General features: G+C 44.5%; 1 protein-coding gene across 5 annotated transcripts; it reads left to right on the top strand.

Moving 5' to 3' along the window:
* The first annotated feature begins 849 nt into the window (after positions 1 to 849).
* Positions 850 to 19,606, top strand: LOC115465268. 5 transcript variants are annotated; one of them, XM_030195676.1, is made up of 5 exons: positions 850 to 1,083; positions 9,539 to 9,610; positions 16,617 to 17,134; positions 17,397 to 17,574; positions 18,263 to 19,606. In XM_030195676.1, the coding sequence occupies exons 2-5, from the start codon at positions 9,580 to 9,582 to the stop codon at positions 19,354 to 19,356; spliced, it is 1,821 nt and encodes a 606-aa protein (XP_030051536.1). In that variant the 5' UTR covers positions 850 to 1,083; positions 9,539 to 9,579; the 3' UTR covers positions 19,357 to 19,606. The 5 variants fall into 5 exon arrangements, with proteins under 5 accessions (XP_030051536.1, XP_030051555.1, XP_030051532.1 ...); XM_030195695.1 differs by having other exon boundaries at positions 16,617 to 17,138; positions 17,401 to 17,544; XM_030195672.1 differs by having other exon boundaries at positions 16,617 to 17,138; positions 17,401 to 17,574.
* Positions 19,607 to 24,223: the final 4,617 nt, after the last annotated feature.

Genomic DNA, 24,223 nt, shown 5'->3' with positions numbered 1-24,223 from the left:
TATGTACTTATATGTGAAATCTCCTTTTCTACCCCTCTTTATATAGATTGTAAGCTATCTAAATGGCTTGTCCGCATGGCGGGATGGTAAATATTAATAAGACTTGATTAAAAATGCTTCAAGCATTAGACAAATTTGAGTTTCTTAACTAGAAGGAAAAGAAGGGCCTTACTAAACTTTTTTCCTATTCATACAAGCAAAGGAGCAAACATCACTCCCTGACTGTTGGCTTTTCCCTGTACTATGAACTGACTTGTCCGGGTAAATCCGGACATATGGTAACCCTACTTGCGAGCCACCTCAAAAGCAGAGTGTTATTCTTCAACAGGCCTCATAGCTGTGGCCTAAAAATTCTAGGCCACAGCCTGCAGGGTCTGTGCTGTCCCACCCCCCCCCCCCACCCCCCCCCCCCCCCCCCAGATCACATCCTCAACCCCTTCAATCACATCCCCAAACCCTCGCCCCCACCCTTCAAGGGCCTACCATTAGGTTCATTGGTGGTCCAGAGGTCATTGGGCAGTTTATACAGACATGACCCTCTTGTGGTAGTAGCATGGGGGTACCACTAATAGCACTAATAGCAGTGGGACCTTTTCAGTACAGCAGACAGAAGAGGAAGAAAAATCCACCAAAAGAAGCTCAAGAAGGGGAGGAGCAGCCTGAGAGGTTATAAGAGGACCAGAACAGCAATCAACAACAAGGTGCATCAGGGAGTGAGGTAGCTGGAAGCTGTGCTAAGCCAAGAAGAGAAAGAGGCACAATGACAAGAAAAGGCGGAAACAACAGAGATTAAGAAAGGAACAGATAGGAGGGTTGCTCTCTTTTTTTTTTTTTTCTGTCCTGCTCAGAATAGGTTCTCTATTTAGACTTTTATCTCAAACTTTCTTTTCTTTTGGATGGTTCAGTTTGAGGGTGGGGCATTTCTTTTCTATTTTTTACTTTTAACAAACAGGAATTGGAGGGTGGGTGTGTTTTTTTTTTGGTTCCTGTGGCAGTCCCCTGCCTTGGCTGCTACTGCTTTCTCCCTGCCAAAGCACACAAGAATGTACCTCAAGTAATAAACAGGAGAGGAGGCAAGCAGTGGTGAGTATGAATGTCCTGGCTAATCTGCAGATGTACCAGCTGTATCTAATGAAACTGTATCAGGTCAGTGGCAGAGAGGGCAGGCCCCGAGGGTCTCCTTTCTTCTAATGTCCTTGGTATGTTTGATTTTACTACTGAATGTAGACTTCATTACACATGGAGGAAATAAGGGATGTTTTATACGATGACCTACCCTCAGTCATGTTTGGTCTTCTACTGTGAATACAGGGTGTTTGGATTGAGTTGGAGGGGTGGGGTACATGTCAGACAGCTACGCATAATGTAAGTACGGGGAAATTTCACCTTGTTTGAAGGATGTTTACTTAAGAGTTTGTAGGAGAGTAAAAAGAAAAAAGGAAACCTATGAGAACATAAGAAATGCCCTACAGGGAAGTATTTTTTAACGGAGAGAGTGGTGGATACTTGGAATGCCCTCCCGTGGGAGGTGGTGGAGATGAAAACAGTAACGGAATTCAAACATGCGTGGGATAAACATAAAGGAATCCTGTTCAGAAGGAATGGATCCTTTGGAGCTTAGCCGAGTTTAGGTGGCAACACTGGTAATTGGGCAGACTTTTACAGTCTACACCCTGATTGTAACTGAATAGATATGGATGGGCTGGAGTGTAAATTTAAGGGGCTTCGATGTTAGCTTCAGACGTTTAAGTACAAGAACAGTGCTGGGCAGATTTCTACGGTCTGTGCCCTGAGAAAGGCAAGGACAAATCAAACTCAGGTATACATATAAAGTATCACATACCATGTAAAATGAGTTTATCTTGTTGGGCAGACTAGGTGGACCATTCAGGTCTTTATCTGCCGTCATTTACTATGTTACTATGGGTCAGCCAAAGGTTCATCAAGTCCAACATCTTGTTTCCAATAACATCTAATCCAGCTCACAACTATCCAGCAGGATCACAAAGAAAAGATCCATGCTATCAGGCTTATTTTCCAAAGAGAAGGACGCTCATCTTTCGACACAAATCTCACAGGGTCACCCAAATCTGTATAATGGAAAGCCGATTTTGGGCATCCTGAACTGCTTTCCTTCACGGGGATGACCAAAGTTCACGGGGGCATGTTGGAGGTGTAGCGAAGGTGGGACTTGGGCATGCCTAACACATGGGCGTCCTCAACCCATAATGGAAAACAAAGGGCATCCCTGACGAGCATTTGGACGACTTTACCTGGTCCTGTTTTTCTTACCAAGCCACAAAAAGTTGCCCGACCTGACCAGATGATCACCGGAGAGAATCGGGGATGACCTCCCCTTACTCCCCCAGTGGTCACTAACCCCCTCCCACTCTAAAAAAAAAAATATTTCAAAATATTCTGTGCCAGCCTCAAATGTCATACTCAGCTCCATCACAGCAGTATGCAAGTCCCTGGAGCAGTTTTAGTGGGTGCAGTGCACTTCAGGCAGGCGGACCCAGGCTCACCCCCCCTACCTGTTACGTTTGTGGTTACGTTACGTTTGTGAGCCCTCCAAAACCCACCACAAACCCGTTGTACCCACAAGTAGGTGCCCCCTTCACCCCTTAGGGCTATGGTAGTGGTGTACAGTTGTGGGGAGTGGGTTTTGGGGGAGTTTTAGAGGGCTCAGTACCCAAGGTAAGGGAGCTATGTACCTGGAAGCAATTTATGAAGTCCACTGCAGTGCCTCCTAGGGTGCCTGGTTGATGTCCTGGCATGTCAGGGGGACCAGTGCACTATGAATGCTGGCTCCTCCCACAACTAAAGGGCTTGGATTTGGTCATTTCTGAGATGGGAGTCCTTGGATTCCATTATCACAGAAAATCAGGGACGACCATCTCTAAGGACAACCTAAATTTCAAAATTTGGGTGTCCCCGACCGTATTATCGAAATGAAAGATGGGCGTCCATCTTGTTTCGATAATATGGGTTTCCCCGCTCCTCCGTCGGGACATTTTGCGAGGACGTCCTCAGCAAAACTTGGGCGTCCCTTTTGATTATTCCCCTCCATGTCACTTACATGTAGAGAGAACAGAACAGAAAACAGCTACCTGTTAGAATATCAATGATTTCCGATCTGACGAAGAAGGGCAACCTTCGAAAGCTAATCAAGAAATGCATTAAGTTATGTCCAATAAAAAAGGTATCATCTTATTTTCTTTTCCATGTTTTATTTTGTTTGATTTCTATAGATTCTACATGGAATGTTGCTATTCCACTAGCAACATTCCATGTAGAAGTCGGCCCTTGCGGATCACCAATGTGGCCGCGCAGGCTTCTGCTTCTGTGAGTCTGACGTCCTGCACGTACGTGCAGGACGTCAGACTCACAGAAACAGAAGCCTGCGCAGCCTTCTACATGGAATGTTGCTAGTGGAATAGCAACATTCCATGTAGAATCTCCAATAGTAGCAACATTCCATGTAGAATCTCCAATAGCATCTATTTTACTGTCATAGTAATGCTTGAATGTTTTCACTTATATACACTGTCAGCTAGCACATTTGCTTATTTCCGATCTGACGAAGAAGGGCAACCTTCGAAAGCTAATCAAGAAATGTATTAAGTTATGTCCAATAAAAAAGGTGTCATCTTATTTTCTTTTCCATGTTTTATTTTGTTTGATTTCTATAGATTCTACATGGAATGTTGCTATTCCACTAGCAACATTCCATGTAGAAGTCGGCCCTTGCGGATCACCAATGTGGCCGCGCAGGCTTCTGCTTCTGTGAGTCTGACGTCCTGCACGTACGTGCAGGACGTCAGACTCACAGAAACAGAAGCCTGCGCAGCCTTCTACATGGAATGTTGCTAGTGGAATAGCAACATTCCATGTAGAATCTCCAATAGTAGCAACATTCCATGTAGAATCTCCAATAGCATCTATTTTACTGTCATAGTAATGCTTGAATGTTTTCACTTATATACACTGTCAGCTAGCACATTTGCTTATTTCCGATCTGAGGAAGAAGGGCAACCTTCGAAAGCTAATCAAGAAATGTATTAAGTTATGTCCAATAAAAAAGGTATCATCTTATTTTCTTTTCCATGTTTTATTTTGTTTGATTTCTATTGATAACCTAAGGAAGAGGCTAAAAACCTTTCTCTTCCCGAAGACTGCTTCATAACAATCCATTATGACTTCTACCTCCTAGTACCACCCACTATCCTTCTTATAATATTTTTGATCTCATATATTGCATCAATGATATCTAATTTTCTCATACCTCACACTAACACTATCTGCTTTTGTCTCACCTAGATTGTAAATCGCACTGAACCCTGGAAAGGGGATATTAGCGGTATACAAGAATTGATTTGAATTGAATAAGAGTAGCTTTCCAAGTCTGGCTGACTAATAATAGTTTATCGAACTTTCCTCACTTTTTCAGAGGTTACATTGGTTGCTTTGGAGGGCAGGAAAACCTTTAAATTATATACTATTATATTTAGAATTGTATATGGATTAGCAGCCCATTATATATATTTTTGTTACACATCATGCAGAAAAGCTCAGTTTTCACTTAACTTTCCAACTGTAAGTAATCTACTATAATAAAACTCACCCTCAACGTTCTGAGGACACTGACGTCAGTGAAACCAAGCCCTGACTTCCTTCAAAAAAGTTCGAAGGTTCGTGGTGGTGAAGCCACCAAAATCGCTCCGGGCCCCGCCCTCGAGGGCGGAGCAATGGCAGAACAACGAAGGGGTTGGCAGGGAGGGAGGCGGGGGGGGGTGTGGGAAATCGCTCCGGGCCCCGCCCTCGCGTCAAACGTCATGACGTTGGGGGCGGAGCAATGGCAACGAAGGGGTTGGCCAGGGAGGGAGGGGGGGTGTTGACGACAAAAACCTTGCTAGCGCCCGTTTCATTTGCTCAGAAACGGGCTTCTTTTACTAGTGTTAAATATAAACATTTTTTTCTTCCTCATATCAGCCTGGTAAAATTTGGACTCTTCTCCTAAAGGACATCAGATTTCAATCACACTATGGGGCATTTTCAGTTTGATGTCTAAATCCAAGTTAGGACGTTTTGTTGAAAACGTCTAGAAATCAAGGGGCAAACATGGGCATTTTGCAACCTGAAATTGTTTCGAAAATGGCCATTTCTTAGATGTTTTTAAATGTTTTGTGCTCAGTGCATTTTTCGTTTGTGACCAGTTGTGAAAAAAAAAAACATCCAAGGGAAAAATGCACAAAAAGAAGCCATTGGGGCATCTGGGGGGTGGGGCCGTGCTAGTAGTCACAGCTAAACAGAAGAGCAACCCACTCCGACTCAAACAGAAACCTCAAAAAGAGGACTGAAACAGAAAGCACACAGAGAAGGAACTCAAGGCAGGGCCACTTGGCCATCCTAAGATAAAGAGAAATCATGCCTTGCCTTTGCATCAGGTCTATTTACCCTTTTTTGTTGGATATCTCAGCTCTTGCCAAAGCTTAAGGCAGAAGAAGCTGAGGAGGAGAGGGAAGGGAATGGAGAGGAAGGGGGCGAGAGGGGGAACTGAAGCTTACCTCCTCTGCGTTTAAGTAAAATTTCACCACTGTATGTTCATACACAAGATCATCCGAGATTGTTCAAGACCCCTGAGGCAGGCCTTAGGGCCGAAACACAGCCGTGTCAGGTCATTTTTTCATACAATTGTCTTTTATATATTCAAGTTTTTTATATAATAAAGTGTGTTTTTTGTATCCTAACTTGGTATTCCGCATTTTTTTTGGTTTTATATCCATCCTCCTGATCACAGCCCCAACCCCCTGTTCAAGGCCCCACATCCTCCCTAATCAAGGCCCCTCCTTCGCCAAACAGGCCCTCCGAAAGGCTCTACCCATTAGGTTCATTGCTGGTCCAGAGGTCATCAGATAGGAACAATGCCCAGTTGCTCCTGCCCTGGCCGGTGCTGTCTCCAAACTGGTGCTATTGGTGGTACCCCCACGCTACTGCCACAAGAGGGTCATGTCTGTATAAACTGCCCAATGACCTCTGGACCACCAATGAACTTAATGGTAGGCCCTTGAAGGGTGGGGGCGGGGAAGAGGATGTGATCTGGGGGGGGGGGGGGCAGCACAGACCCTGCAGGCTGTGGCCTAGAAGTTTTAGGCCACAGCTATGAGGCCTGTTGAATAACACTCTGCTTTTGAGGTGGCTCACAAGTAGGGTTACCATATGTCCGGATTTACCCAGACAAGTCAGTTCATAGTACAGGGAAAAGCCAACAGGCAGGGAGTGATGTTTGGTCCTTTGCTTGTATGAATAGGAAAAAAGTTTAGTAAGGCCCTTCTCTTCCTTCTAGTTAGGAAACTCAAATTTGTCCAATGCTTGAAGCATTTTTAATCAGCATACTTTTTTTTCTGCTTGAGTGGAAAATCGTTGACTCCTATGGTAAACGAATAGCTCTGCTTGCGAGTAGGGTTACCATATGTTGTCCCCCAAAAGGAGGACACATGCCCCGCCCCCATGTCACGCCCCGCCCCTGTCATGCCCCGTTCCGCCCTCGCTCCACCCCCTGTCACATTTTCCCCTCCCCTCTGTCACGCACCCCGTCACCCCGTTCCCCTTACCTTACTACTGCCCTGGTGGTCTAGTGACCTCTTCAGGGCAGGAAAGAGCCTCCTCTTTTCTGTCCGGATCGCTGCCCTGCACCCATCCTTCCTGTTGCTGATAGTGGAGCCAATTCAAAATGGCCGCCGAGAGTTGATGTCTTGCAAGGCCACTTCAACTCTTGGTGGCCATTTTGAATTGGCTCAGTGATCAGCAACAGAAAGAATGCGTGCAGGGCAATTGGTACTTAATATTGCTTAGATGGGTCTCTTGCATGTTATACTTCTTTTGAGATTCCAAAATGTTTTTCCATTTTAAAGAAGTAGTTGTCCTTTTGATTGTGGGGAAATACATATATTTCTAGATTTGATTTGCCAAACTACTTGGTCCCATTACTCTCAGATCTGGTAGGTGGTGCTGGATAAATAGGGAATGGTTGTTTACCTTGCAGACTGTGCTAAGACTAGGGAACACTCAATGAAGCTAACAGCTATCATTAAAAAAAATAATTTGAGGAAGTATTTCTTCACCCAGTGCACAGTTAAGCTGTGGGAATTTGTAGCCAGAAAGATGTGGTGAAAGCAGTTAATACGATACAATATACAGTTCTTATATTCCGTGGATTACAACAAAGAAGCCAGTCAGCTCCTGGGAAAATTTGACATAGATAGCTCAAAAGATAAGATGGAATTAAATTTCTAAGTTTTTAGAAAACAAAAAAAGTTTAACATTTTTTTCAAAAAGTCATATAGGGGCTCATTTTCGAAGCAGAAAAATGTCCAAAAAATGGTACAACATGGCAGATGGATGTTTTTCTTGCAAAAACATCCAAATTGCTAGTTTTGAAACACATTTTAAAGACATTTTGCTGTGCAGTTCATCTGCAGTGCATCCAAATCACAAGGGGGCGTGTCAAGGCGGGATTTGGTGTTCAAAATTTGGACGTTTTCATGCTACAATGGAACATAGTAAAAATGTCCAGGGCTAAAAGTTGGTCATTTTGGTTTGGACCTGTGTCAATAACGACTACGTCATAAAAGGTGCCCTAAATGACCAGATGACCACTGGAGGGACTAAGGCTTGACCCCCAACTTACTTCCCCAGTGGTCACTGATACCCTCCCACCCCCCAAAGATGTGAAAGAAACCATACCGGCCTCTATGACAGCTTCAGATGTTATGGCCAGTCCTATTAGAGCAGCAAGCAGGTCCCTGGAGTAGCCCAGTGGGATACGCTGGGCGGGGCTACAAACCATGTAAGGGAATTGCTCCCTTACATGGTCTGTAGCCCCGCCCAGCGTATCCCAGGATACAATGGGCGGGGCTGGGCGCCGCCATTTTGCGATGTCATCCACTGGAAGAGGAGGGAGGCAGGCTGCATCCCTCCTCCAACTAAAGGTAGGGGGGGCCGGGAGGGGGGTTGTCACTACTTCTACTCACGCTAGACCACCAGGGATTGGTGTACGCTGGGGGGGGAGTTGGGGTGGCTTCGCTCGCTGGGTGGGAGGGTGGAAGAGGGTAGGGGGGCCGGGAGGGGGGTTGTCACTACTCCTACTGGACCACCAGGGATTGGTACAACAACGCGGGGGGGGAGTTGGGGTGGACCTCCAGCCCCCCCTGTCGCTCGCTGGGTGGGAGGGTGGGAGAGGGTTTGGCCGCCGCCGGCCACTTGATATTTTCTGGGGGTTCGGGGGGCTGGAGACCCACCGGATCTCCAGCCCTCCCTGAACTTGGGGGGGGGGGATGAGATCGTCGGGGGGACCGGAGGTCCGCTGGACCTCCAGCCCCCGTTTTGCCTTGCTCGGGGCAGGGGTAGTCAGGGCTTGGTGGTCCCATGGACCTCCAGCCCCTGTGTTTCACAGGTTTGGGCTTTTGACAGCCCAGACCTGTCAAACAAGTGCGGGAGAATTGTGCTGAGCACATGCTCAGGTACAATTCTCCCGCACTTCTACCCCTTGATCAGAGATAATTGTGCTGCTTAAATTTGCATGCATTATTTCTGATCATTGATGCAGAAAAGCCCTGCGCTGTTCCAGCACTATTTTTAGAGCGCTGTTTGGAACAGCGCGGGGCTTTGGATCATGAGGGCCTGTGTGATTTCTGTTTGAGTTACTTAGGACTGCTCTTCTGTATAGCTGTGGTTCTAATCACAGCCCTGAGCTGCCCCCTTGTGTGGATTCCCTTTATCCTTTTACTTATTGATTCTACTATGTGAGCCTGTGTGAGGTTGTCTTTTTTCCTTCAGTTACTTTGTGCCTGTATGTAGGGTCTTTTGACCTCTTGCTTGTGGCTCTGTTTTGCGCAGTGTGTGTGCACTGCTTGGTTAATATTTGCTTAGGGAATTCCATTCTGTTTCTTTCCCCTTTCTTTCTGCTTGTTTGAGTTCCAGTTCGCCCTTGTGGCCCGTATGCTTGGACACTGTTACGTGTGGGTTCCAGTTCAGCCTTCCGGCCCGTATGAGTATCCTTCCTTTTGATCCTGGTTCCTGCTATAGTCAAATTCCATCCATGGCTCCTGCCACAGCCAGGCTCTGTTTCTACCTTGCTTTTAGTGTGCACTGCTTATTTGCCATGTCTTATGTCTTGTCTTGGGTTGTTCCTTTGGTGTCTGGATTCAGTTCTTGGTTTGCCTTGTCTTGTCTGGATTCAGCGTCTGGCTCGCCTCTACTTTGTGTCTGTGGCATCCCAGAGGACTTGTCTGCTGCAGCCCTAGGGCTCACCATCCCTAAATCCGTGACACATTGTCCTGTCTATAAAATCCAAGCTGAAGTAAACCCATCTTTGTAAAAACAAGAAAATCTCCAATTTCTCTAAAAGATTTGGGCAAAGAATACCAGAGAAATAGGCCTACATAAGAAAAAATTGATCTTACAGGTGTTCTGAAGAAGAATATCATTTAGCAATGGAAGATGTAATCTAGGGTCATTTTCTTTCCTTCTTATGCAGGGCAAAGAGAACCTGCAGCAGTCCAGAACTCATCTCTCAGGATGAAGAAGTCAGTGCACAAGATAGGAAAAGGTCAGTAAATCCAGCAGGAGAGCTTACAGGAAAGAATGGATCAAGCAATTTAAGATGTGGGCCACTAGTACACATGATAATACTCAACACCATGGTTCAATGTTGAATTTAAAAAACTCAAAACACAATCCAGGAAATTTAAACAAGCATGGAAAAAAATAAAAGATGAACATACACTCAATGCCTGGAAACAAATACGTAAAAAATACAAATATGCAATAAGACAAACCAAAAGGTCCTACTACAAAACTAAAATAGGACCGGATTATAAAGATCTGAAGAAACTATACCAACTCGTAAATAAGTTACTAGACATCACCCCTCTCACCACAACCAACACGGACATCCCACCCACAGATAAACTTGCTAATTTTTTAACGAAAAAATAATAAAATTACGCAGCACACTTCCTCAGCACAACACCGACATCGAAAACTTCATCAACGAACTGGACCTAATCCCTGGTGTATACCCAGCTGACCATATCTGGCCAACATTTACCCTCCTTGCCACTGAATTAGTTACACAAACAACTCATAGGTTTGCCAACACCCACTGCAAACTGGATATATGTCCCAGTCATCTACTCAAATCCGCCCCACAGCCGCTTCCTAGCAGACTTCACATCCCACCTTAACTTCATGCTACAACAAGGTCTCTTCCCCGAGGAATATGGTAACATCCTACTCACCCCAATACCAAAAGACACTAAGAAAAACACAAACGACCTCACCAATTACCACCCAGTTGCGTCTATCCCATTAGTAGTCAAACTGATGGAAAGCTTGGTGACCAAACAGCTTACGGAATACATGGACAAGTTTTCAATACTACACGACTCACAATCAGGATTCTGCCCCTACCAAAGTACTGAAACTGTCCTAGTCACTCTCCTGGCGAAATTCAAGCAGGAAATAGCCGCAGGTAAAAGCATACTTCTCCTCCAATTCGACATGTCGAACGAATTCGACATGGTAAACCACAATCTACTACTAAGACTCCTTGGCCACTTTGGGATTGATGGAAATGTACTTAATTGGATTAAGGGTTTTCTAACTACCAGAACATACCAAGAAAAATCAAACTTAAACATATCACCACGGTGGAAAGCAGCCTGCGGAGTACCTCAAGGATCACCATTATCACCAATACTCCTCAACATAATGATGATCCCACTGGCAAAGTCCTTATCCAATCGAGGCCTCAACCCGTTTATCTATGCAGATGACGTTACAATTTACATTCCCTTCAGATACAACCTAACAGAAATAGCCAATGAAATCAATAACGGCCTGAACATCATGGATTCATGGGCAAACTCATTCCAACTGAAACTGAACACTGAAAAAAACACACTGCCTCATCCTCTCATCTCAACATAACAAGTACAAACCCATAAACACCCCAGGTCACAACCTAAAAATACTCGGAGTCAAAATCGACCACAACCTTACCCTTGAGAGCCAAGTAAACTCCGTAATAAAGAAAATGTTCTATTCAATGTGGAAACGCAAATGATTAAAACCTTTCTTCTCGAGAGAAATTTTTCGAAACCTAGTACATTCAATGGTCCTAAGCCATGCAGATTACTGAAACAGAATCTACGTGGGATGCAAAGAACAACTCACAAAAAAACTCCAGACCGCCCAAAACACAGTAGCCAGGCTGATATTTGGTAAAACACGATTCGAAAGTGCCAAACCCCTCTAAGAAAAGCTGCATTGGCTCCCAATCAAAGAAAGGATCATCTTCAAAATCTGCACTTTGGCCCACAAAATTATCTACGGCATAGTCCCAGGATACATGACAGACCTCATAGATCTACCAACCAGAAACAGAATCGGATCATCAGGATCATACCTAAACCTACCCAAATTGCAAAGGACTTAAATACAAAACAACTTACGCATCCTGCTTCTCCTACATAAGCGCACAACTATAGAATGGACTCCCAAAAGTTGTGAAAACAATCCACGACCATCTAAACTTCAGGAAATCACTAAAAACCAACCTCTTCAAAAAGGCTTACCCCATTGATCCACCCTTCTAAAAAAAAAATCCTGTAACTACCGCAACTCAAAACTTCCCCCCATAACTGTCCAACCCCCCCCAAAACTATCCCAGTCACTAACTTTTCCCATCCTCTTTGCAATCTGTACACAAACACACACATTCACAAACTCACAAGCAACACATATAGCCATAAGCAATCCAGACAGACTTAAATCTCCAAGCAGATAACAGAATCAACACAGATAATCAAACAAAAATAATAAAACAATATATAAAACATTATACAGACTATAAGCTAATGACAATACTGATAACTAAAAACCCCATTCTACATTATAAACATTATTGTGGTCTAGGGTTTCTGAGAAAAAATTGTTTTCTAAAAGAAGCAGTGCTAGTATAGAACATGCACAAGGTGGAAGGCCATTCCAAAGACCCGATTCTATCACCATAAAAAGTGAATCACACAGTAGACATCAAATCTAATCTCTCTAAATGAAAGTACGTCAAGTAGCCCCATATCGGCAGAGTGTAAGTATGTGCTGGTGTATAAACTTTTAAAACCACAGTACACCGCCTTGAGTGAATTCCTTCAAAAAGGCGGTAAATAAATCCTAATAAATAAATGAGACAAGGTGAAGGTATCCTCACACAACCTTGAAAACCAAAGTAAGTACTTCAAAACAGATTCTCCACTCAGTTGGCAATTAACGCAAACCATATTCTTTCCCCACTTGTTTGGCAGGGAAAAGCCAGGTCACATATACATTTTGACTGTGTGGCAACTTCATTATTTATTGAATTTCTTAAACACTGCCTGAAAGCTATTGAAGCAGTATCTGTTTAGGTACAGTAGGGTTTTAGGGTTTTAAAAAAATGGTCCTTGGAGGGTCACAGTCTGAGGGGCCCATGCAGAAAGCAGTGTGTTGGAGCTGCTGACCACACATGGTTTTCCCAGAAAAGAAATTGCTCCAGGATGCAGTAATCAATGAGCATGCAAATTATTGCTGCATTAAAATTGTGGCAGTAATCCTCAGCTCATTGCCAAATGTCACCCTACCTGTCAGTGCCTGAGCCGTGATTGGCTCAAGCACTAACAGAAAGGGTGATATATATTTTTTTAAATTGTTGCGGCAGTGTGTATCGGCCTCTGTTAACTGTCTCCTTCTTGTCCCCTGAACGGTCCCTGGTAGTCTAGTGGGCCTTTCCTTCCTTCTCCCAGACCCAATAAAAAAAATTAATGGCACCCTCCCACTCCCCAGCCCATCTGAGCCTACTCCACTGTACATTAGAGGAGAGGCAGGAGTGATGCTCAGTCGCTCCTGCCTCTGATGCCACCATCTTGAAAAATGGCAGTGCCCTGCCCTGTGCGGTGCACCAGCTGGGGCCTGCTGAAACACTCGTGCTGAAACCCTTTCTGCATTGCTATCCTGCTGTAAAATGGAGATAAACCCGCGGTAACCCTGCAGGAGATTTTCTGCATTGGCCCTAGAGTTTGTACAGAGACAATGGAAGCTTAAACGATTTGCCCAGTATAACAAGATCATAAGAAGTTGTAGTAGGGATTTGAACTGGGCTCCTCTAGTTCTTAACAAATGACTGTAACCATTAGGCTACTCCTCCAATGAAAACCCCAGTGAAAAGTTATGGTGTGTAGAACCAAACAGAACTACTTCAGAAAGGTGGTTTCTAAACCTGTCCTTGAGTACCCCAGCCAATCAGGTTTTCAGGATATCCACAGAGAACAAGCATGAGTTAGACTTGAATGCACTGTTACCATCACATGCAGGGGCGGACTGACCATTTGGGCAACGGGGAAGTGCCTGAGGGCCCAGAGGCTCTGCTTGGATGCCTGCGGCACACTACACCCCGCCCCAGTTCTACTTTGTAACCAGGCGCTTCTCTTGTGCAGCCAAGGATAGAACAATCTCCTCCAGCCACAGGCTCCCGGTACCATGAAGAAATAGATGTCCACCAGTAACTTCAATCTTAAGGACTTTTATTCCATGCAGGTTTCTAGTACACAGTTCCAACAGCAGCATAGCACATACCAGGATTGAATACAGGCTTACAGGCTCCAGTCTGGGCTCTTTATCCAGTGCACAATAAACAGTAATTCAGTTCCTAAGACAAACAGTTCTTTCAGTTCATCACCAGTCACCAAGCAGCAGTTTCTACCTTCTATCCTCTTTACCTTCAGGAGAGTTCAATATTTTAGGGACTCCTTCTACTCAAGGGTTTTCCCCTGCATCAGCTTCACAGTGAATTCAATACTTTTGGGACTTCCTCTCACCCAAGGAATCTCAGCCTGCTTCGGTACTTTAGGGACCTCCCTGCCCAAGGATTCTCAGCCTGTAACTGCCAGTACTTTAAGGGACCTCCTTGCCCAAGGGTTTTCAGCCTGCAACTGCTTCTCTCCGTCCTTGCTGCTCTCCCTGAACTGAACTGAACTGCCAAGACTCCTTCCCACCTGCCTAATCAATCCCTGACTTCTGCCTTCACAACCAATCATTCTCCACTCATTAGCTTCTCTACACACCCATACCAGCTGAGTTGAGCATTAGCCTAATGAGGAGCTCCTGCACACAGGGTTTCCTAGCTTTTTTTCCTCCTAGTGGCAGCCAATCTACACCTCCTGTTAGTTTACACCCATGTCCTCCCTTATTGCAGCTAGGAGTCCAGGCCGGGTTTTCCATCTCACCCCCCTGGCTCCTTGCCTGCAATGCCTTCTGGGACTTGTAGTTCAGACTGAAGCTGCCTTAACCCAACTATCCTGGATGTGACTTTATCACAACTTTTAAAGGCGCACTGCTGGTGATCTAGTGGCCTCTGCAGGGAGGGAACCTGTTCTGTCCTGTCCATTGTGCCGCCACTCTTCACCCTGCACGACACCGCCATATTTTAAATATGGCAGCTGAGACTCCCTGCAGAAGTCTCGCAAGACTGTCTAGAGACTATCATGGGAAGTCTCGGTCATCATTTAGAAAACACGGTGGCGCCGGCAGGCGGGGGACTAGCAGCAGCACAGTGGGCAGGAAGGAACATGCTGCCCTCCCCACCCGAACAGCACTAGACCACAAGGGCCCTTCAGGTAGGACCGGGGTGCCCGGTTTGCGGAGGTGTCAGCTGTGGTGGTAAGGTGGTATCGGGCAGCAGCCAGGCGGGGGGCTCAGACCACCCTCAGTGCCTGGGGGCCCAGACCACTCTCAGTCCACCCCTGGTCACATGCAAATCTATTTCCTACGTGTTGACTGTGGACAGCCTGAAAACCTTACTGGCTGGGGTCCTCCAGTACAGATTTGAGAACCAGTACTTTAGAAGGAATCTATTTCTTAAAGTTCAGGCTGCATTCTCGCCACATATTTGAAAACCTCTGCTCATTTTCTGAGGAAAAACTGCCTAAAGTGGTTGAAACCCAAAGAGCAGTCAATCTGACTATATATAAATTATATACGTATGTGTGTGTGTGTGTGTGTATGTTGTCTATGGGTTGATGGATGTGAGGGTTTGTGTCTGTTATGTGTGCTAGTATGTGTGTGTTTATGAGTTTGTAAAAGAATATGTGTATAGGTAGTGGGGGTAGTTTGGGAGGATGGGGCAGTTATTGGGGTAAATAAAATAATTGGGGGGGGGGTTGGGGCAGTCAGTGGTATTGGAGCAATTTTGGGTTGAGGTGTAAGGGGTGGAATTAGTTTGGGAGTGCTGGGACAGTTGCTGGGAAGTGTTGCAGCTTGGATCATTTTGTGGGGGATATGTTAGAATGTGGGGGCATTTTGGATGTCTTAGAACTATTATTAGGGGTAGTTTTGGATGGTGAGGTCAGATTAGGGGTGGTACGGCAGTTGTGAAGGAGCTAGCTTACAGCATTAGGGTAGTTGTGGGGATTATTTTAAAAGGTTGGGGGTAGTTTGTGGATGGAGGAGCAGTGGGAATAGTTTTGGGTGCTGGGGGAATTGCAAGGGGTATATTGGGGCTTGAGGCAATATGAGGATGTTGGGATAGTTGTGGGGTTAGTTTGAGGTAATGGAGTAGTTTGGGGTGGTAAAGCCAGCTGGAGAGGTAATTTTGTTGGCTACGGTAGTTTGAGGGCTGCTGGGGAAGTTCTTGGGAGATACTTTTGGGGGTTGAGAAGGTTGGGGCAATTACGGGGTATTTTAGTAGGGTGGGGTAGTTTGGGGTTTGGGTAATTTGAGGGTGGTGAGGCAGATAAGAACAGTTTTGTGAGCTGGGGCCATTTTGAGTGTGGTGGAACAAGTGTGTGGAGGTAAATTTGGGGGGTGGGGCAGTTTGGGGTGGTGGAGCAGTTGATGGGTTATTTTAGGAGGGTGAGAGCATTTTTGGAATGATGAGGCAGTTGGGGTTGTAGCCTTTGGGGAGGAGGAAGCAGTGTAGTGGTCATTTTGTGTTTTTGGGTAGTCAGTGGTAGTGAGGCACTTGCGGGGGATAATGTATGAGGATGGGAGCTTTTTAGAGGATAGTGGGGCAATTGCAGGGGGTAGGTGTAGGTTTGGAGGTGAAATAATTTGTTGTGGTTGGGACAGTGTGGAGAGTTATCTTAGGATGGTGTGGGTATTTTCACGGGATGGAGCCATTGTACGGGGCAGTTTTAGATGACGAGATCAGTTTTGGGGTGGTGAAGTTGTCTGGGTTATTTTAGAGTGGTGGAGGGTGGTTGGGGTGGTAGACCAGTTAGAGTGTAGCTTTGGGTGGCGGGGGTTGGGGGAAATTACAAGGTTCTTTTGAAGGGGTTGGGTCACATTGGGATGGTAGAGCAGCTGGGGAATAGTTTTTCATGCTGGGAAAATTTGGTAGTGGAGATGTAGTTGCAGGAGCTAGTGTTTTGGGATGAAGAACTTGAGAAGCTGGTGGGGAAGTTGTTTTGGAAATTAAGGGTGGTTTGGGAGCAGTTGCAGAGCCTACTTTAGGAGGAGAGGATAATCTAACATTCAGATTCAGATAACTTAATTGTCATGCCAATTTTACATGTGTTAAGACAGCAGATTGACCCAGAAGGCCCAGCAGCAGAACAGCCCTTGGGAGCATGCTCAGGGCAGGAGGCGCTTGGGATCATGCTCAGAGGAAGACGAGAGTCCTCTGGGAGAACAATTGGCGTACAAAGACCAGGGGCAGAAAGTCTCCTGCAAGCACATTCAGCACTCAGAGCCCACCAGCAACCCCTGGGAGCACAACCGGCACTCGGGGCTCAGTGGAGGTAAAAGTCGCTGGGAGTACAACTGGCATTCAGGCCGCAACAAAGATGAAGGCCCCTGGGAGCACAACCGGTGCTTGGGGCCCAATGAAGACAAAAGCCCCTGGGAGCGCAACTGGCGTTCAGGGCCCAGACGAAGTGAAGATGCCTGGAAGCACAACCAGTACTTAGGGCCCAGTGGATGCAAAGACCCCTGGGAGCGAAACCAGTACTTGGGGCCCAGCAATAGAGACTGGCCAGGCCAAGCTAACTCAGATCGTCTACGGAGGACCAGCAGCTACCGGTCTAGAGTACACCAGCAGGAGGGTAAGATGAAGATCTGAGGAACATGGTGGGGATGGTTAGGAGAAAAATCTCCGTGAAGGGGCAGGGGGACATAGATGATACTGCCATTCTGATAAAAAGACTTAGGAAGGAACAGGGAGATATATTTGAGGCTGCCACATTGGTAAAGAGACTGGTTCTTACTGTTTAATAGGTTGCTCACTGATTAACTTTAATCAAGAAGGCTTACTAAGTTGCTTTACCAAAATACTTTGCATAAATTGACTGTCTTATTGATTTTCAGCCAGCCAGCCAGCCAGCCTTGTTTCTCAGCAGTCTTTTGGGGATTTACCTGTGGGGAAAGGAGGGAAATCTCACACAGGTGGAGGCATCAGACACCAAACACCCAAGGGACCAATGGAGCCTTTCAGAGTGAGACTGCTTCCAGGTCAGCCCCGGACCCAGAGACGCTCACAAGGTGATGGTACATTAGCAAATAGCTGTCAGAATAATTTGGAAATGGAAACAGGGACATTGAGAGCAGCTGAAGACTGTCAGGTCCCACTGGGTTGCCCAGTTTTCCTTAGTGTTATATATTTCTGGCTTCATCTTTGCTTCCGTCCCCCACACCTGATGATCTTCTGTGCTTGACTCTCTCAATTGTTCTTGAAGGTGCATTCATGCCCTCTCTCTGATAAAGTACTAAAAAGGCAAACAGTTTAAGCTGATGAAGTGGTTCTAGAATACGTAAAATCTGGAGCTTTAACTTACATTTCCATGCAATAAATCCTTGCCCCAAAGAGCTTACAATTTATCTGGATACTTGAGGCAACAGGAGACAAGTAGTGTCAGTGAGAAAAGCAGATATTGGACCCTGGTTTACAGCCCATTGATCTAACCATAAGACCACTCCTTGTCCCAAGGGGTCATTGTATGAAATTTAGAAGTAGCAAAACTAAGTATTTCCTCACAGAAAGATTAGGGAAAGCATGGGATTCAGCTTTCTGTAGAACAATATGGCATCTAGAACTTTGTACTGTACTGCGATATATACAGCTGGAAATCTATAGTAGAAACTGATTAATTGAAAGTTCAAACCAAAATAAGTAGACACATAAAATAAAGTTTCCAATGCCATATGAATAACTCTACATTTTTTTCATCAGTTTCAATCAGTGATGATCGATATTCCGGAAAATCAAAGCTGAGAATGATCCTGGTGGGTAAGACCGGAACAGGGAAAAGTTCAAGTGGGAACACCATCCTTGGAGAAGGGAAATTTGTTTCCAGCCTCTCAGATCATTCAGTGACAAACCAGTGCAGCAAACAGGAGGTGAAGAGGAATGGGAAAGACATTGTGGTCGTTGATACTCCCGGATTTTTTGATACTGTTCTTTCTCCAGAGGCTCTTCGCAAAGAGATCGGTCGATGTATAACAATAACCTCTCCAGGTCCTCATGCAATTATCTTGGTGTTACGTCTAGGCCGTTACACTGAGGAAGAAAGGAAAACAGTGGAGATGCTATTTGATATTTTTGGAAAGCAGGTGATAAAATACATGATTGTCTTATTCACCCACAGAGATTATTTAGATCATGAAAAGAGCACAATTGAAAATTATGTAACAAATTTAAAAGATGAAAATCTTCGGAAGCTGATAGAAATGTGTGGAAACCGATACCACGCTTTCAATAACAGAGCATCTGAAGAGGATAAAGAGAAGCAGGTCTCTAAGCTGATCGCAATGATCGACACAATGGTGGAAGAGAACAGCGGCACATGTTATACCAACAAAACGTACTTTCAAACCGAGGAGATGCTCAAAGAGAAAGTGGCAGAGCTTCTGGAAAAATACAAGGTGGAGCTTGAAAAAGAGAAGGCAAAGATGCAAAAGCAGTTTCAAAAAACAATCAGAAGAATCGAGGAAGAATACGGAGCAAAGGTGGAAGAACTCAAGAAAGAGCTGGAAAGACAAAGGCAAGAAAAAGCAGCAAATGAATATCAACAAAGACAAACTGAAGAAATAAAACAAATACTGCAAGCTTTACTTCAACAAAAAGAAGAGTCAAAGAAGCAGAAAGAAAAAATGTATCAGGAGGATCAGGCCAGAAAAGAGAAAGAATATGAGGCCAAAAGACCGCAGGTCTGGAAGGATGCAGAGAGAGATATTGCAGACATCTTCTGGCAAGTGTTAAAAAGCTATAGCCCAGAGATAGTAAACTACTTATACCCCATAATTAAAAAGTGGTTAATCTGGTGAGGGGCCTGCTTTTCCTCAGTGTTGTTCAAAGTACTAAGTCAAAATACTTAAGTCAAGTAAAAATACAGTGAAGAACAAATTTAAAGATGTACTTAAGTGAAAGTTTAAAAAAGTTATTGCCTAATATAATACTTTCTGAGGAAAAGTAAAAGTAGCGCAACTACAACGATTGCAACTAGAAACATGATGGCAGATAAAGGCCATATGACCCATCCAGTCTGCCTATCCTCTATAACCCCTAATTCTTCCTGTTCCTAAGCGATCCCACATGCTTATCCCATGTCTTTTTAAATTCTGGAACAGTCCTCAACTCCACAACCTCCACCGGGAGGTCATTCCACGCCTCCTCCACCCTTTCTGTGAAATAATACTTCCTTAGGTTACTCCTAAACCTATTCCCTCTCAACTTTGTCATATGCCCCCTCATTCCAGAGCTCTCCTTCATTTGAAAAAGGCTCTCTTCCTGTATGTAAATGCCCTTGAGATATTTAAATGTTTTTATCATGTCTCCTCTCTCCCTCCTTTCTTCTAGCGTATACATGTTGAGGTTCATAAGCCTGTCCCTATAATTTTTGCATTCAAGACCGCTTACAAATTTCGTAGCCGCCCTCTGGACCAATTCCATCCTGTTTATATCTTTCCGTAGGTCCGGTCTCCAGAACTGAACTCAGTACTCCAAATGAGACCTCACCAGAGACTTATACAACAGCACTATCGCCTCCTTTTTCCTGCTGGTCATGCCTCTCTTTATGCACCCAAGCATCCTTCTGGCTTTGGCCATTGCTTTTTCTACCTGTTTGAAAGCTTTAAGGTCATCAGACACAATCACCCCCAAGTCCCGCTCTTCCTTTGCATACTGAAGCACTTCACCACCTATACTGTACCGTTCCCTCTGATTTTTGCCACCCAAGTGCAAGACCCTGCATTTTTTGAGATTAAACCTTAGTTGCCAAATATCGGTCCATTCCTCCAGCTTCGCTAGGTCCTTCCTCTTGTCATTCACACCCTCCAGGGTGTCCACCCTGTTGCAGAGTTTAGTATCATCCGCAAAGAGACAAACCTTACCAGACAGCCCTTCCGCAATATCGCTCACAAAGACGTTAAAAAGAGCCGGCCCTAGGCCCGATCCCTGCGGTACTCCACTGACAACATCCTTTTCTTCAGAGCAAGCTCCATTTGAATGTTTTTATCCCAGTTTTATTGCTCTACAATTCAATCCACTTTGTTTTCAGTAAAAGTGAATTTGGAAAATGATTGTCACTCATGTGAGTGCACTCGAGTTATTATTAATCCAGCATAGCTAGAAAGGTGTTAAGCAAGTGCACTAACAGGAAGTGGAGTTCTCAGTGTGCAAAAAAAAAGTTCCTTCAGATCAGGCCAGGCTGCAGTATTATTGATATCTACTGATTGGATCTGCAGGTATTGATCAAGGGAATCTCTGTCTCAAACACGTGACTTCCTTATAAAGAATATTTTATCATCATCTGCATTAGAAGTACAGCTGTCTGCTTCATCACTTGCATCTTCATCTTTGTTATCATCGCCATGCTGGCTTTCACAAACTTGGACTCATTGTCCTAAGAATTTTAATCTGACGGCAAACTCCGTGCAAATATCTTTGAAAACTGATGCAAGAACGTCAAATATGTGGGAACCCGTCAATATTCATAAGGCCAGGCAAAGAGACTTCCTCTCTAAAGACTCTATTAATCCAGTGAACATTCAGCACCCCAATATTGAACAAATGCTTTGACTATGTCCAGGGAGGGGTAAGTTCGATTGGGTTTAGCACCCCAATCATTTTGAAAAGTTGGCTCCTATGCCTTAATGTAAACTTTGGAAGAAAACCAAGTCCAAGTGACCAGCCAAAACACAGTTGTAAGAGCTCCAAACAAAGTTTTATTAGGACCCTACATGGTCCGTGTTTCGGCAGAAATGCCTTCTTCAGGGGTCGATAAATCTTCTGCTGAATATCAAACCAAACTTTGAGTGCTAGGAAAGCTGGGTGCTGGGTCCGCGAGCAGGGACACAGTCAAACCTTTTGTTTGGTGTGCTTTCATTTTTGTGGAAGGCGTGGACCCCCCTTTTCTCTTTTGTTTCCATTAATGTAAAATTTTCCATGGGATGACCAGCAATGTGTTAGGTAGAAACATATGTCTGTTCACCAAGAATTACAACCAGCTTCAGCTTCATATCTCAGGCTACACCTCCTAAATTGCAAAAAAAGTGATCTACAAAACTGTCCCCTCTGCAGACTTCACTTACCTAGGAACCAAATGGTGGAACTCCCAAAATAAGAAATATACAGGAATATACTAGATTCTGCAAAATCCTCAAATCGTTCCTATTCAAACAAATCCTCACAAAGAACAACCATATCTCAAACAATTCATTATACCTGAATTGGTTATTACTCTATTTACCATTAACGTTATCTTTGCTTCATGTACAATTTCTCATTCATAATAGATTTTCTAAGTGTTAAACATCCATAGCTATCCCAGTATGTTTATGATACTGTATTGTAAAATTGGATTCTTACAAGAAATTACTTTCTTATGCATTATTCTTTGTTATGCATCCAATACTTTTTATTGTAAGCCACATTGAACTCAAACTTGTTTGGGATATAAATGTCACAAATAAAATAAATACTGTTCTGTTTGGCTGGAAACCAGTAACCAATTCAACAAACAAATGCAACTCTGTTCTTCTCACGGGCTGTATTCCCTGAATACCAAAATTTAAGATGAGATGATCCACTGTTTGCGTGACAAGGTTTTCAATAGCAAAATCCTAGAATTAATACAGTAAGATTTTGTTAGAGCTGTCTGCTAATGCTTAATGCATGGCTTCCTAACAAGCCTAAAGCAAAAATCTAGCTCCCCAATGCAGTAATTAAATCCAATAGAAATTGGCCTAGCCCAAGAAAATGTGTATTTTACAGGCCAGGGCACACTGGATGCATACGCACACAGGTCTGCATTAGTGTCAACTGGAGGTCTTGTGCAAGACCTCCAATTGACGCTAGCACAGTCACCCCAACTCCCTGATCTCCTTCTCTTGAACACTCATGATACCCACTCCCCTGGTGGCTTAAGGAGCCCTCCTAGACCCCCCATTCGCCAACCCCCAAAACAAATCAGTGTCCCAATTGGGCTTCCCTAGGACCCCCACCCTGGATGACCCCAAAGACATCCTTGGTGGATCAAGAGGGCCCCCTGGACTTCCCATTCTCTAGTCTCACAAATGACCCTTCCTCCTAGACCCCACCCCCTCCCTGTACAAAAGTTGGAAGGCAAGAACAATGCCCACTCATTCTTGTCTCCATGCTGCCATCTTGATAAAATGGCAGCACCTGACCCTGCATGAGGCATCCCAGGATGCACCTCGTGGAGTCAGTCTGCCAAATAAGGCAATTATTGCCTTATATGACAAACTGGCCTTGCACTGTGCATCCCCAGGATGCTGACGCCACAGCTTAATTGTACCTGGATATTCAGTGCCGGGCCTGATCTTGTTGCCGGTACTAAATATCTGGGCTTGGCCAGTCACCAGAAGTTATCTGGGTGCTGGCTAATGTCTGGGTAAATTAGGACCTCTTTGTGCTTCCTACTTGCCTGGGTGGCTATCCAGGTACCAGAACTTAATATTGGCAGTGTCTGTATAACTTTTGGGTTTGCCCCCAGACCATCTTGGCACTAACTGAATACTATCCAAGTAAGCGCCATTGAATATCCGAGCATGACCCGGTCAGCAGGACCGATCCTTGTAGAAGCATCTCCTATCCAGATAAATCCTGCTGAATATCAGGCGGATAGGTTTTAGCATTCATTAATTGCTATGTGTTTATAGTGATAAAGGCACCGTTATTATTGCACAATAAAGACTGATTACATTTGGCTCCTATTGGAATTTCAGAACATCAATGGGAGCCAGTTCTAACGCTATTATTCAATTAACACATTACACGCTTCTAATAGACTAAGCCTATTTCCTAACATATGAGCGAGGGATGTGTCCTGGACCCACACATTGACTAAGCACCAAAAGTCTCATCATGCTCTTATCTTCTCTTGATTTGCTTTTCTTTTTGGAATCCTTTTTATACCCTCCTGCACATCTTAATAAAATCAGCTGGGATTATTTAGGAATTCAGAGCTGGTGGGATAAGAAGCCATTATTCTCTCTGTAAAGCAGATACTTCCGGGGTGTGTAATTGAGCAGCATTGCTATTACTACTTGTACTACTAGGTATCATTTCTATAGCGCTATTAGACATACACAGCACTGTACACTTGAACATGAAGAGACAGTCCCTGCTCATCAGAGCTTACAATCTATTCAAGACAGACCAGTTGGAGATTAGGGAGTTAACATTTATTGTCAAAAGGGTTAATTGTAGAACGGAAGAGAATGGAGTCGCACCATGGAGCGATACAAAAGCATTAAAATACAAGCTGATGCATGCCACCACCTTCTCTTACACGAGCACGCAGATATGGAATGCTCTACCCACAGATCTGAAATCAATCGTCGATACAAATAACTTTCGCAAATCTCTGAAGACACACCTCTTCAACAAAGCCTACAAAGAAAACCAACAGCTTCAATGACCCACTTTACCAACCCAACCACCTATGAAAATCCACTCTCACAATCACCCGACTAATTACTCCCTCTCTCCTCCCTTACTCAATCTCTGCACACTACTAACTGTATCTGATATTCTGGAATGACAATGTCATAACACAACTATGTAAGCCACATTGGGCCTGCAAATAGGTGGGGTAATGTGGGATACAAATGCAATAAATAATAATAACTGGACTCATGCTGACTGCAATTACCGCAGTTCCTCTTTTCA

Source organism: Microcaecilia unicolor, chromosome 1 (genome assembly GCF_901765095.1).
Source record: "Microcaecilia unicolor chromosome 1, aMicUni1.1, whole genome shotgun sequence".
Classification (NCBI taxonomy): domain Eukaryota; kingdom Metazoa; phylum Chordata; class Amphibia; order Gymnophiona; family Siphonopidae; genus Microcaecilia; species Microcaecilia unicolor.
Note: the sequence above shows the minus strand (reverse complement) of the source record. Positions and strands in the feature narration are given on the sequence as shown.

What these genes read in the sequence shown, in the direction of transcription:
- LOC115465268 (XM_030195676.1), top strand. Translation starts at nt 9,580, where the DNA reads ATGAAGAAGTCAGTGCACAAGATAGGAAAAG. An exon ending in AGTGCACAAGATAGGAAAAG is followed by an intron (nt 9,611 to 16,616) that starts GTCAGTAAATCC and finishes ACATGTGTTAAG; the next exon opens with ACAGCAGATTGACCCAGAAG. An exon ending in GACCCAGAGACGCTCACAAG is followed by an intron (nt 17,575 to 18,262) that starts GTGATGGTACAT and finishes TTTTTTCATCAG; the next exon opens with TTTCAATCAGTGATGATCGA.